We start from the raw sequence: 12,612 nt of genomic DNA on the forward strand, positions 1-12,612 counted from the left end.
TTACCTCTTATTACACAGAGCATATATATAGTTTGTAGGTGTAACTATATATTCGTGTAACTGGCCCCTCTCCAGGAGTTGGGCTGGGTTGGGAGTCCCTCTCTCTCCCCGCCCCGCCCCCACATGCACACAGCAAAACATTAAAAAGAAAACATTTCAAAACTGCAAAAAACACCACACCCCACCCCCACCCTCCAACCTCCCTCCCGCTTCAAACAAACACGACGCTCCCTCACACGGCCCCCTCCCTTCCCTTCCCCCTCCCTCGGGGTCCCTGATAGGAGGGTGGGGGCGCTCACCCCCGCCCGGGGGCTGGAGAGGGGTCGCGGGGGCGGGGCAGGGGGAGGTCAAGCAGTCTCCAGCGCGTTCACGGGGAAGGAGGGGGGCGCCCCACCCCTGGCAGCCTCGTTGCACGCGCGCCCGCGCACGCGCCCCGGCGCCCCCCCTCCTTGCACGCCCCTACACAGGCGTGGTTTTCCTGTTGAGCGTGTTGGTGTTGGAGGCGGCGGCTTCCTTGGACAGGGTCCCAGGGGCGGGCGCGGCGGGAGCGGGTGGGGTGGGCGCGGGCGCGGCGGGGGGCCCGGTGACCGTGACCGTGACGCCGCCGCCCGCTTCTTTGGGGAAGGCGTTGTGCAGCGTGAGGAAGCCGGGCGCACCCCCGCGGTCCCGCTCAGCGCCTGCCCCGCCGCCGCCGCCGCCGCCCGCACCCCCTGTCGCGCCGCCGAACGCCCCGCCGCCGCCGCCGCCGCCGGCGCCCGCCAGCCCCGCCGCCACGCTACCCTTGGACGGGTCGCGGCTGAGCGTGTACATAGAAATGTCCGTGGAGGCGAAGCCCGGGCCCCCGGGGCCACCGGGAGACGCGTCCCGCGACGGCGACGGCTCGCTGGAGCGGGAGCTAGAGCGGGAGCGGCGGCGGTAGCGGAAGCGGTAACTGGGCAGACGGAGGATGGCCGAGGGGCCGCTCCCGCCACTGCCGCCCGCGCCCCCGCCGGCCTTGAGCAGGTCCGAGCGAGACTGGCAGTGCGCCTCGCGGCTGCGCTCGATGTAGATGTTGACGGCCAGCACGCCGATCACCTCAGCCAGGATGAACGACAGCCCTCCGAAGTAGAAGGACCAGCCGTACGAGTAGTGGTTTTTCTTCTCTTCGTCCCGCTTCGGGCCCGGCTCGCCCGCGTTGGCCGAGATGTACACGATCACGCCGATGATGTTGCTCAGGCCTGGGCGGGGACGGTCAGACGGGAGCCTCGCGGCCACCCGGGCCCCGGCCCCGTCCCGCCCCCGCTGGCCTAGCTCCACCTCTGGATTGTATAGGCCCGGCCTAGATGACCCGAGCCGGGACCCAGGTTGCCTAAACTCTTCCTCAGCTGGTCCAGTCCCCGCCCCAAGAGAGCCTAGGACACGCCCCAAATGGTCCAGACCTCTACCCGTTCGGTCTAAACCTCACCCTCAGATAGTCGAGGTCTTGCCCGGGCTTGTCTAACCTCCACCCAAGATGTTCCAGGCCCTGCCCCTAAGGATCCAGACCCCGCTCTGGATGGTCCAAGCGGCATCTCAGGTGGTCTAAACTCCACCCCAGTTGGTCTATGCCTCGCCCCAAGATGGCCTAGGCCCTGCCCCCATGTAGCTTAGGCTGTGACCCAATTAGTCCAGAACCCGCTCTAAGTGGTCCTAGCCTTAGCCGGCCCACGCCCTCAGCTGGTCCAGGTACGGCCCCAGATAGTCAAGGCCCTGCCCTCAGATGGCGTAAACCCTGTCCCCGGGTCTAGCTAGCCCCGCCACCTGCAGATCTTGACCCGTCGCCAGAGTACCCCCTGCTCTTCGTGCTAAATCCTCCCCCTTCTCTGGGTTCCACATCGTGAAAAAAGCTCTGCCTGCCAGAGTCTCCCAGCACTTTTCACTTCGGATACTAAGGGGGTCTTTTCCTTAATGACATGCCTCACACGGAGTTGGTCTGAACGATTTCCCGGTACCAGACCTTTCTTGGATCCACTGGGATCCACAAGGCCCGCCCCCAAAGCAGGCTGCTCCCACCTACAGCAAATCACTTTCTCTCCAGTGCCCTGCCCGGCCTCTGTATCTTGAAGACCCCAATTCTGTCTCAAGGTCCCACCCCATCTCCCAAGCTCCTCCCCTTCCGTCACCAGAACCGCTGGCTTTGGAACCTAAACTCCCCGCACCCCCGATTATGCGCTAGTGTCTACCTGTCTGTGCTGGGTGGGTTCACTCGCCCAAAAACCGCGCGAAGACGACACCTACCTTGCCCAGTGGGTGGCGATGGAGCTTGGGAAGAGCCTAGGAGGGCTCCCGGCCCCAGGGATCGCCCGGGGCAGGGTGGCTTTGAGCGCGCCGCGCACACACACACACACACACACACACACACACACACGCACACACAGACGTGGTCGCGCAGGTGGATCGCCCCGCCGGCCGCCCCCTCGCTCAGCCTCTCACCTGCTGCCACGAACAGGATCCCTGCGCCCAGAATGACGTTCCTCTTGGACTTGTAGACCCGGGAGGCTGCCACGCACACGCCCCCGAGCAGCAACAGAATGGCGCTGAGGATGGGGAAGATGCTGGAGGCCCGTACGACTCCTGCGAGGGTGAAGGGGGGTGGAGGACAGGGCGGTCAGACGCGGCCGCCTGCGCCCCTTCTCGCTGCGCCTCCCGCTGGTTTTCTTCTCCACTTGTCCCTCTAGTTATCTGCCTCTGTTCTGGCTGTTTTTGCCTCGTTCTCTCTCCTTTTTAAATTTTCTCTGTTTCTCGGTCTGATTTCCTCTCTTTTTGTCCTTTCTTCCTTGGTCTGTTTTTCTCTCTCCTGGCACATTTTTACGCCCCCTTTTTATTTTTCTAAATCATCCCCCTCTTTTTCTCTGAACTTCTATTTCTATGCACTCCTTCCCTTTCTCTTTTTCCTTCTCACACGCTCCTTTCCTTCTTTCCGATACATTTCCTTTCTCCAGATCCCGCTATCAAATCTCTTAATATTTCTCCCCACACCATACCCCCAACCCCGCTTTCTGCCTAATTTCATATATTTCACTGCCACCCCCACCCTTTTTCATTTATAGCGTTGGGTTTCTCTTTTTCTCTCTCTCTCTCTCAGGTTTCTCTTTCTCTCTCTCTCTTCTCTGCAGCCCTTCCCACCTACCCCCCAAGCCCCAGGCAAACAAATTTTGCGATTTCTGAGCTGCCAATCATAATTCAGGAATTGCCGCGTTCTCTGAGTTACTGTCAATCGCATCCCAGGCTTCCCCAGCCGGCTCCCGAGGAGGGCCAATCTCAGCCCAGAGAGCGACAACCAGTCACAGCACGGAGTTGCCGCCGGTGCCAGGACAGCACAGCGACCAATCAGCTCCCGGGATCCCCCCCTCAGCCCGCCCCAAGGTGAGAGGAGGGGGCGGGAGAGGGACCACGGAGCCAATCCCAGACCAGAGAATGTTTCTGGACTTGGATTGGCTGGCACGCTCATCTCTGCGCGTCGATCTAAATGCCCAGCCCCTTTCCCTCCCCTAGCCCAGCCTCGACAGTGCCCCCAATCTGTCCCGGACCCCCACGTACGGAGCAGATACTCCGCGCTGTCATGGTCGTAGTCCGTGTCCTCGGGGAAATGATTGATCTTCACGCAGACGCCTCTTTTCAGTCCTGGAGGGGGATGGGGGTGATGGTGGCGGGGGGACTTAAGAGTTAGGGGAACTGATGAGAAAGACCTTCCCCCTTCCCCGTACCCCATCTTTCTCTGTGCTGATTGGGAGACAAGAAGCTCTGGCTCAAGCCTGCCTCGGCATATGAGACAAACTTTCAACTTTTCTGGCCTCAGTTTCCCTACTAGTTAAAAAAAGAAAAAAGGAAAAAAATCCACCAATACCCACTAAAACGCCACGACCTTTCTCTGACTCCTGGGCTAAGAGACTCAGCCTCTCTGGCCTTCTGTATTCCCCTTTGTAAGAAAGACGTTGGTTACAGCAATGTCAAAGTGCACTTCTGACTCTGAACTTGATGAGTTTGAAAATGCGTGGGAAAACGGAGGCCGCAGAGGGCGAGGACTACATTTCCCATGAGGCCCTACGACGTTTCAAATCCAATTGTGGGGGGACAGCAGTCCCGGTGGATCATGGGTGTTGTAGTCTCTTCGGTCCTGCGTATAAGGACAGGGATCCCCCGTGTCTTACCTGGATTCCGCTGGAAGGAAATGGAGTGGTTGGAGCAATCAGAGGCACTGAAGACACCCTTTCAGCCTGTAGGGGTCATTCACTCCCTGTAGGAGGAAGTCTCACCACCTTCCTCCACCCCAGAACCCTATTCTCCGATCTGGACCTCACACCCTTTGGAAACCCATCATCTCATTTTTAAGGACAGTTCCTGTTCTAGCACATAGCTGGTGACATCTAAGTAAGCCTAAATAAATACATTTATGTTTCCTCTCTTCTCCAAGCACTCACGGTCCTCATCGATGAAACACCCTGCAGGTGGGCAGCTTGCAGAGGACCTCGAGGTATGTGCACACACTCATTCCCACTAACGTGTGGTCAGTTTCCCTCTCGGGTGCAGCAGCTCCCTCTGTTATCCCCCTTTTGGCATGCATCCGGTTGATTTGTGAATTTCTTCTTCTGGGAGTTTCTGCAAAGGGAGGGGGCATGGGGTCTGATTCTTCTGTGTCCCTAGCATTGCCTAGCACAAAGGAGGGCTCAAGAAATGGGTGTGGAATGAATGAATAAATGAATGTAAGGATAACGAAAAGGGAGATGACAGAGAAAGGAATGGGGATAAAGACAAAGATTGGGAGGAAGGAAGATAAGGCAATGAGTAATTCCACTAAGAGTTAACATTTTCACGTGCTTTTTAGGGGGGTTAACTCATCTGGAGCTCTCCAAGGTCCCAAGAAATAGATAATGTTTTTGGTGTCGTGTGGTGGCCAAACATGGGGAACTGAAGTCCCACTGCTTGCAAATGAAGCCCAACTCCATTATGTCCTTATTCTGTGACCTTGCTGGCATCATTTAGGACAATACTCAGTCTCCTCACACAGAAAAAGAGAATAATAGGACCCACCTCACGTGGTTGTTGTGAGGATTAGGTCCAGGTAAAAACATTTAGCACTTTGCCTGGATCACAATTAAGTGCCTAGTCATTATCAATCAACATACCCATTGTCCAGATGTGGAAACAGGCACAGAAAGGGTTCATCAATTCACGGTTTATGGGTGGTGGAAGCAGATTCAAACACATAGCAGTTTGCCCAACTAGAATGTAAACATATGGGCTATTCACCACCATATCCCCACCATCTAGAATATTGCCTAGCACATAGTAAGTGCTTGATAAATATTTTTAAGAAAGAATGATCAAATGGGGCCAACAAGCACATGAAAAGATGCTCAACATTACTAACCAACAAGGAAATGCAGATCAAATCATGATGAGATACCACCTTGTACCCATTATAACGGCTACTATTTTTTTAAAAAGCAGAAAATAATAAGTGTTGGCAAAGATCTGGAGAAATTGGGACCCTTGTGCAAGCATGTAAAATGGTGCAGTCGTTATGGAAAATAGTATAGAGGTTCCTTTAAAAATTAAAAACAGAATTAGTATATGATCCAGCAATTCCACTTTTGGGTATATACTCAAAATAAATAAAATATTTCTCTAAGAAATATTTATACACCCGTTTTCATAGCAGCATTATTCACAATAGACAAAAGCAACCCAAGTGTCCATTGGTGGATGAAAGGTTAAATCAAATGTGGTACACACACAATGGAATATTATTCAGCTGTAAAAAGGAAGGAAATTCTGACACATGCTACAACATCGATGAACCTTGAGGACATTATGCTCAGTGAAATAAGCCAGTCACGAAAATACAAATACTATGTGATTCCACTCCTATGAGGTTCCCAGGAGTCAAATTCACAGAGACAGAGAGGAGAATGGTGGTTGCCAGGGGCTGGAAGGATGAAGAATGAATGGGGAGTTAGTGTTTAATGGGGACTGAGTTTAACTTTTGCAAGATGAGGATAGCTGTGGAGATGGATGGTGGTGATGGCTGCACAACATGTGAATGTACTGAACACTACTGAACTGCACACTTAAAAATGTTTAAATGATCAGTTTTATGTGATGTGTATTTTACCACAATTTTAAAGAAAGAACAGTTGAATAATGAATATACACCTCTCAAGTGCAAACTCTTACTCATCAGCACAGGCATTACGGTGTGGTAGGTAAGAGTGGGGTTTGAGTCCTGTTCTGTTCTGAACAGGATCATAACACTTCTCTTCCAACATTTACGATAACTAAGTGAGATTGAGCATAGAGAGCACACAGCACACAGACTCTCTCAGCAGATGGGTGATGACAGCAGTAACAACAACTAGTACTTCCTGAGGGCTAACCGCACACCAGGCACTTCTCCGAGCAGTTGACAGGTATTAACACACTCAATACTTATGACAAACCCTAGGCGCATGAAGCAATAACAGTCCCCCTGCTTTACAGGTGAGGAAACTGAAGCATGGAGTGGAAGAAGCTACTGAGTCCCACGCAGATGGAAAGTCAAGGGGAGGGAATGCAAGAGCAGCTGGGCTTCAGATGTGAGCATATGGGAGGCAGTGGAGCATGGTGACTTTGGTGGCTACGAGTGTGGGCTCTGGACCCACATGCCAGGGCTGCCACTTCCCAGCTGTGTGGCTTTGAGACTTGAATGCCCCTGAGCCTCAGCATCCTCATTTGGAAAATGGGGATGATGATATGACTTTATAAGGACTAATAAGAATTCAGTCAAACACCCAATCAAGATCAGGACACATGGGGCATCCTCTGTGTCTTATATGACCCAACTGGACTGGGAGCTTTTCATGTGCAGTGATAGCAGTGATGTGTCATCGGGCATTCCCTAGGAACTGCCTCACACAGACCTGGGTGGTGGGGGGGTGAAGTGGGAGTGGGCTATGGTGAGGATATGGGGAGAAGTGGGTTCCAGCAGGCTCTGCCCCTCACACATTGGGTGGCCATGTGGCTGTCTCACTTATCCTTTCTGGCCATCAGCTTCTTACTCTGATAAACACAAGAGATAATACCTTCCCCTGTCACAGTTGGGAAGACTCAACGAGATAACAAGGCATGCAAAGTGGGGGCTTTGTACAGTCAGCTCAAATAAATGGGCTGTAGCTGACATTCCTGGGGAGGTATTAGACCCATACAGATGCCACCAGCCCCTGTGGCTCTCAGGCATTTGAAACTTGGCAACTGAGATAAGCTATGAGTGTACAATACAAACTGATGTTAGGCTTATTATGAAAAAAAATACGTATAATATTTCACAAATAATTTTTATATTGATTACAAGTTAAATGATAATATTATATCTCTGCTTGGTTAAATAAAACATATTGTTAACCTTTATATGAGTGTCTTATGTCATATAAATTATATCATTGATCCTTTTCCTGTTTACTTGTTTTCTAGCTACTAGGAAAACTTAAACATATATGCAGCTCGTGTGGTGTTTTAATTGGGTAGTGCTGCGTGAGAGCCTGGGACTTCTGGATTATCAAGGAATGGGGACTCGGGGCTTGGTTATCTGAATTCCTAATAATAAGAAGAGCAAAAAATATGAACTGCATTATCTAGCCCTTGCTCTGCTCCTGTTAGCCTTTTAAAGGCTTTATACATGCTAACTCACTGATTTCCCCCTTTACCCTGTGGTTAGGGGCTATTCCAATCTACATCTCACCAATGATGGAAATAAGACATAGAGAGGCGAAGTACATGGCCCAAGGTCACCCTCGAGTACTACATTCTATTGCTTCACAGTGATGGGGCTGGACTCCAAGAATTCCCAGGGACACAATGCCTTCAGAAGGAAGTGGCTTAAGGGGACCAGTTTCTATATTCCTGGATCCCCAATGGGCTGGAGTCTGGCAGGTCTGTTGCTTTGTTCTCCTAGGAAACAAAACAGACCTGGATTCAAAACCAGCCTCTGCTGCACATTAGCTGTGTGACCTTGGGAAAGTCACTTCACTTCTCTGAGCCTCAGCTTCCATATCTAGCAGACAGGGATAAAACAGTTCATACCACTAGGGTTCTTGTGAGCATTGGGTGACAAATGAATGACAATGATGGTAACAATAAAGCCAGTCTGCATTTACCTCTTCCTTAAAACATTCGGTTTGCCCTCCAGGACACCCACTTACCTCACTTCCCCCAACCTCAGTAACCACTCCTTTCTCAGCTCCCTTTGCTGGCTTCTCAACTCTCTGGTTGTCTCTTAATAATGACCTAGCTGAGGCTGCAGCCCTTCCACTCATTTTTTGGTTTATGTCTCTTCTCATTCTCTAGATGACCTCATTTGCTCATATGTCACAACTCCCAATTTGTATCTCCAGCCCAGACTGTCCCCTGAACTCTGGAGTCATATAATATTGCCAACAGCCTAGATCAGGAGGCGACAAATTGTGGCCCATGGGCCAAACCCAGAGAAGAATGGGTTATGCCTTTTTTAAATGATTGAAAAAATATCAAAAGAGACTATTTTGTGGCAAGTGGAAACGATAAAAGATTCAAATGTTAGTATCTATAAGTGAAGTTTAATTGGAACACAGCCACGGTCATTCACTCGTGTGTCACCCCTGGTTGTATTCATTAGCGGTCGTGACTGAGATGGTGTATGCCACAAAGCCTAAAATATTGACTGTATGGCACATTACAGTCCCTTGACCACGCTGCCCCAGTCCTAAATGATGATGTCTCTAATAGACATTTAAAAGTTAACATGTCTAGTACTGCACTCCTGATAGCCCTCCTTATAAGTTAGATGAGAGAAATGAAAAGAAATAAAATGAAATACTTGCTGTTCCATCTTATAAATACCCTCTCCATCCCCTCAACCCCCTTCTCAGGTGCTCAGGCCACAGCCTTAGAGCAGGGATTCTCAACTACAGATAATTGTATTCCTAGTCCAGAGACAGTTGACAGTTTTGGTTGTCACAACTGAGAGGTGCGAGCTGTGTGACCTTGAGAAAGTCGTTTTACTTCATGCAGCCTCAGCTTTAGAGACACCCTGACTCTTCTCTCTTGTACCCCACAACTGCCCCACCAGCAACACCTGCCTGTCGTAGCTCTGGAGTACAATCTGAATTCAAACCACTTCCGAAACGCCACTGCTCCCACCCCAGAGAAGCCACCTCCTGCTTCCCTCTTGCCTTCCCCTTAGTTTCCCAACAGCAGCAAGAGCGAGCCTGCTAAAGTTGAAGTCAGCTCATGTCACTCTCCTGCTCAAGAACCTCTAATGTGGAAGGCACAAGACACTGCTGAACGTAGAAGAACGCTCGAGATCATGGCCCTGTCATCTCTGACTGCCCCCTAATGCACTCTGCCCCAGCCATTTGGTTTCCCCCGTGGTTCCACCTTAAAGCCTTTGCTCTGGCTCTTTCTACAGCTGAAGCTGGTTCCTCCAGATGGCCACAGGGCTCCACCTCTCACTTCCTTCAGGCCTCCACTCATGTCACCTGCAAAGTCTCCTCAATAACTTCACACACAGACCCCTCATACTTTCTTCTCCTTCCTGGCTCTTTTTCTTCCTTTTGGCATTTAGCTCTATCTAACACCCTAAATGTTTTATTAATTATCTTTCACTATCCATTTCTCTCTTTAGAATATAACACATAAGAACAGATTTTTTTGTCTGTCTGTTTTTTTTACCCCCACTGCTATAGTCCCAGAATCAAGAATAGGTCCTGGCACATAGTATAAACTCAATAAATACTGGTCATGAATGAATGAACGAGTGGCATTCTTACTCTATGTCCTACTCTGTCCTAGGGGTTTCAGGACTCAAGCCGCCTACTTGGCTCTGTGCCTGGTACTTGGTCAGACCAGGATCGGCCTGAAGTCAAATACCCATAGGAGGAAGGAAGTAACATAATGGGAGAAGCAGTTGAGATGTGAGGCAACAGGGAGCGGAGGCAATACTGGGGAAATGGAAACCCCATGTCCGATGTGAAGAAGCAGCTGCCGCTCAGATCCGGCCACTTGTGGCCACTGCAGAACATGGGCCCTGTGTTGTCAGTACTTCCAGCAGTTCAAAAGAAGCCGAAAATCAGATTTTCAATATGAAATTGCCTTATTTTTAAATGTTGGCAACTGATTCAGATTTTGGTTTCAGTTTTAAACAGTCAACACACCAAACAAAGCCTATCTGCAAATCATATCTGTCAGACCCGAGCTCTGGGCTCTGCCCAGTCCACACCTGGGTAACCTTGGGCAAGTGGCTTAACCTCTCTGTGCCTCAGTTTCCTCATCCTTGACAGGAGGGTGGCACCCAGCTCATAGAACTTAACAAGATAATAACAACCCCTGCTTGTCACGAGTGCTTAGCAAAACAGAGGAGGAAGGGATAGGAAAAAGAGGGATAAAACGAGAAAGGAAGGGATTTCAGTCTTTTGGTGCCTGAGGCAGAGCTTCTGGACTGCCTGGTCCCACTCTGTGTTGCAGACGGGGATTTAGCTAGGAAAAAGGCTGTCAGAGGAAGAGAAGGACCAGGGTGGGAGCTGGAAAAAATCCTGACAGGAGAGCTGATGGGGGGAGGCAGGCAACACCAGGAGGAAAAGTACGGGTGAGGAAAGAAGAGAGGCCAGGAGTTGGGGCCAGTAAGGCATGACGTCTGAGGGGACAGCCAACATGAGGCAGGGGGTGGAGGAGGCGAGGAAGGGGCAGTGAACAGGGCACCCACAGTACTGCGGTAGGGTGTAGGGAGAGAGAAGATGCAATGGTGCATGAAGGAGAGAGAGGGGGCTCTTAGAGGAGGGCGTCAAGAGAAACGGTGAGAGGGAGAAGCAGAGGGCTGCCATGGAAGCTACCAAGTCAGAGAGGGAGGTTAGAGGGAGGGGTGAGAGGAGGAAGGAAACTGGAATGAAGAAAAAATAAGGTAAGGGGGTTCAGAGGGGAGGAGGCAGCAGGTGCAGCTGACCAGGGTGCACCCCAGCCAGGAATCAGAGAAGGCCAGGTTGCAGAGCAGAGTTGAAAGGTTGGAGCAAGAGAGGCAGAACTACCCATGGGGACCGCTGGCAACTTCAGGAGAAGAGGGACAGGGCCCAACGGAGGGGAGCTGAGACCCCCACCTACCTTCCAGGCAGCAGATCCTCCAGAGGCCGGAGTGGGTGAGGCCTCCGGGGTCCTTCTTCTCAGAGCCACCGCCGCGGTGAGGGGGCCCGTCGTCCCCTGCTGTGAGGTTGGTGGTGTTGCAGATGAAGGCTCGCGTGTACAGCCAGTAGTCTGTGCTGATGGCGATGGTCATGAGGCCGAAGGCAGCGAAGGCGCCCACCGTGGTCAGTAGCACCTGCACCCCCTTCTCGCACCAGAGGCCCCTCTCTTCGTTCCAGCGCTTCAGCGACTCCAGTTTGACCACGGGCAGCCGGGGGGCCGTGGGCCACCACCGGGGCAGCGGGGGCGGGGCCGTGCCGGCGGCTGGGGGGGTCACAGTGCAGGCAGAAGTAGGGGGCCTGGGCCCGCTGGGGCTGGGATGGGCAACCGTCGAAGCTAGGCGGGAGTGGTCAGAGGGCGGCCATGGTCACCAGCTGGTGGAGGGCAGGAGTGAGATAAAGGGTTAGACCAGGGGAAACCAGTACCTTCCTATTTCCTTGGTGGAACAGACTACTTCCACTACGCTTCCCACTGCCTGCTCTCTGTGAAAAAAAAAAAAAAATCTCATGCTGCAGCCTAGGACATCCCTCCAGCCCCCTCCAGCTCCTCCTCACTGTCCTCACCACTGAGAAAGCCATCCTCACTCCAGCCCTCAGTGCTTCCTCCTTCCAAGGACCCCTGACCTCTTCCTCCCTTTCTACAAGACCCTCATCACCACTCTTCTCATACACTTCTACACAGTCTCTAACTTCCCTACAAGTCCCACCTCTTCACCTACTGTGTCCTCTACTCAAGAAACACAAATCTTTCAATATCTCTTCAGTTAAAACAAAACGAAACAATAAAAACTCCCCAAGAATCCTCACTGTTTGCACAACCCAGAAGAATCACATGGTTACCACCATACTCCCCCCAAACACACCATCTCCTCGGCCTGGGAACCCCCTTCCTCACATAGACCTCTCTGTCTCTGGACCAAGGATCTCAACCTCCAACGCACCTTGAAAATGTCATCAAGGCCCTTTGAAGATACAACAACTGCATCCCACCTGAGAAATTCAGATTTCCTTGATCTGGTCTGGTATGACCCTGAGCATCTAGGCTTTTTAAGGCTCCCTGGGGGATCTTAACCAGCACCAATACCACACTGGACCCGCTGGTTTAGAAGAAGGCCCCTATCTCCACCCCATTCCCTCTAACAATCCCCACTGTTTCCCTTGGACCACCCCACCCCCCACTATGTCTTTGACTCAAGAAAAACTCCCATCCTTTCCTTTGCTTAAAGTCTTCTGAATCCAGCCCTTGCTATCTCTGCAACTTAGATGAACTCATCATGACCATCACTTTCTCCTCCTCCATTAAGAAAAATTTTCTCCATGAGCTCTACGGCATTTCCTACTCACAGAAATCTCTTCCTCCAGACCCCCAATTCCTATCCATTCAGAATCTCCGAAGCTGACCCAGACATCC

At 51.6% G+C, this 12,612-nt stretch overlaps 1 protein-coding gene across 1 annotated transcript; it reads right to left on the bottom strand.

Moving 5' to 3' along the window:
- Positions 1-419: 419 nt before the first annotated feature.
- On the bottom strand, positions 420-11,557 carry CACNG8 (calcium voltage-gated channel auxiliary subunit gamma 8; the record flags this gene model as incomplete). Its single annotated transcript, XM_039879912.1, has 4 exons — positions 420-1,217; positions 2,452-2,592; positions 3,559-3,642; positions 11,125-11,557. Coding segments are annotated over 4 exons (1,416 nt in total), but the record flags the coding sequence as incomplete, so codon positions are not given.
- Positions 11,558-12,612: the final 1,055 nt, after the last annotated feature.

The sequence above is a fragment of the Pteropus medius genome, unplaced genomic scaffold (genome assembly GCF_902729225.1).
Source record: "Pteropus medius unplaced genomic scaffold, Ma_sr-lr_union100, whole genome shotgun sequence".
NCBI lineage: Eukaryota > Metazoa > Chordata > Mammalia > Chiroptera > Pteropodidae > Pteropus > Pteropus medius.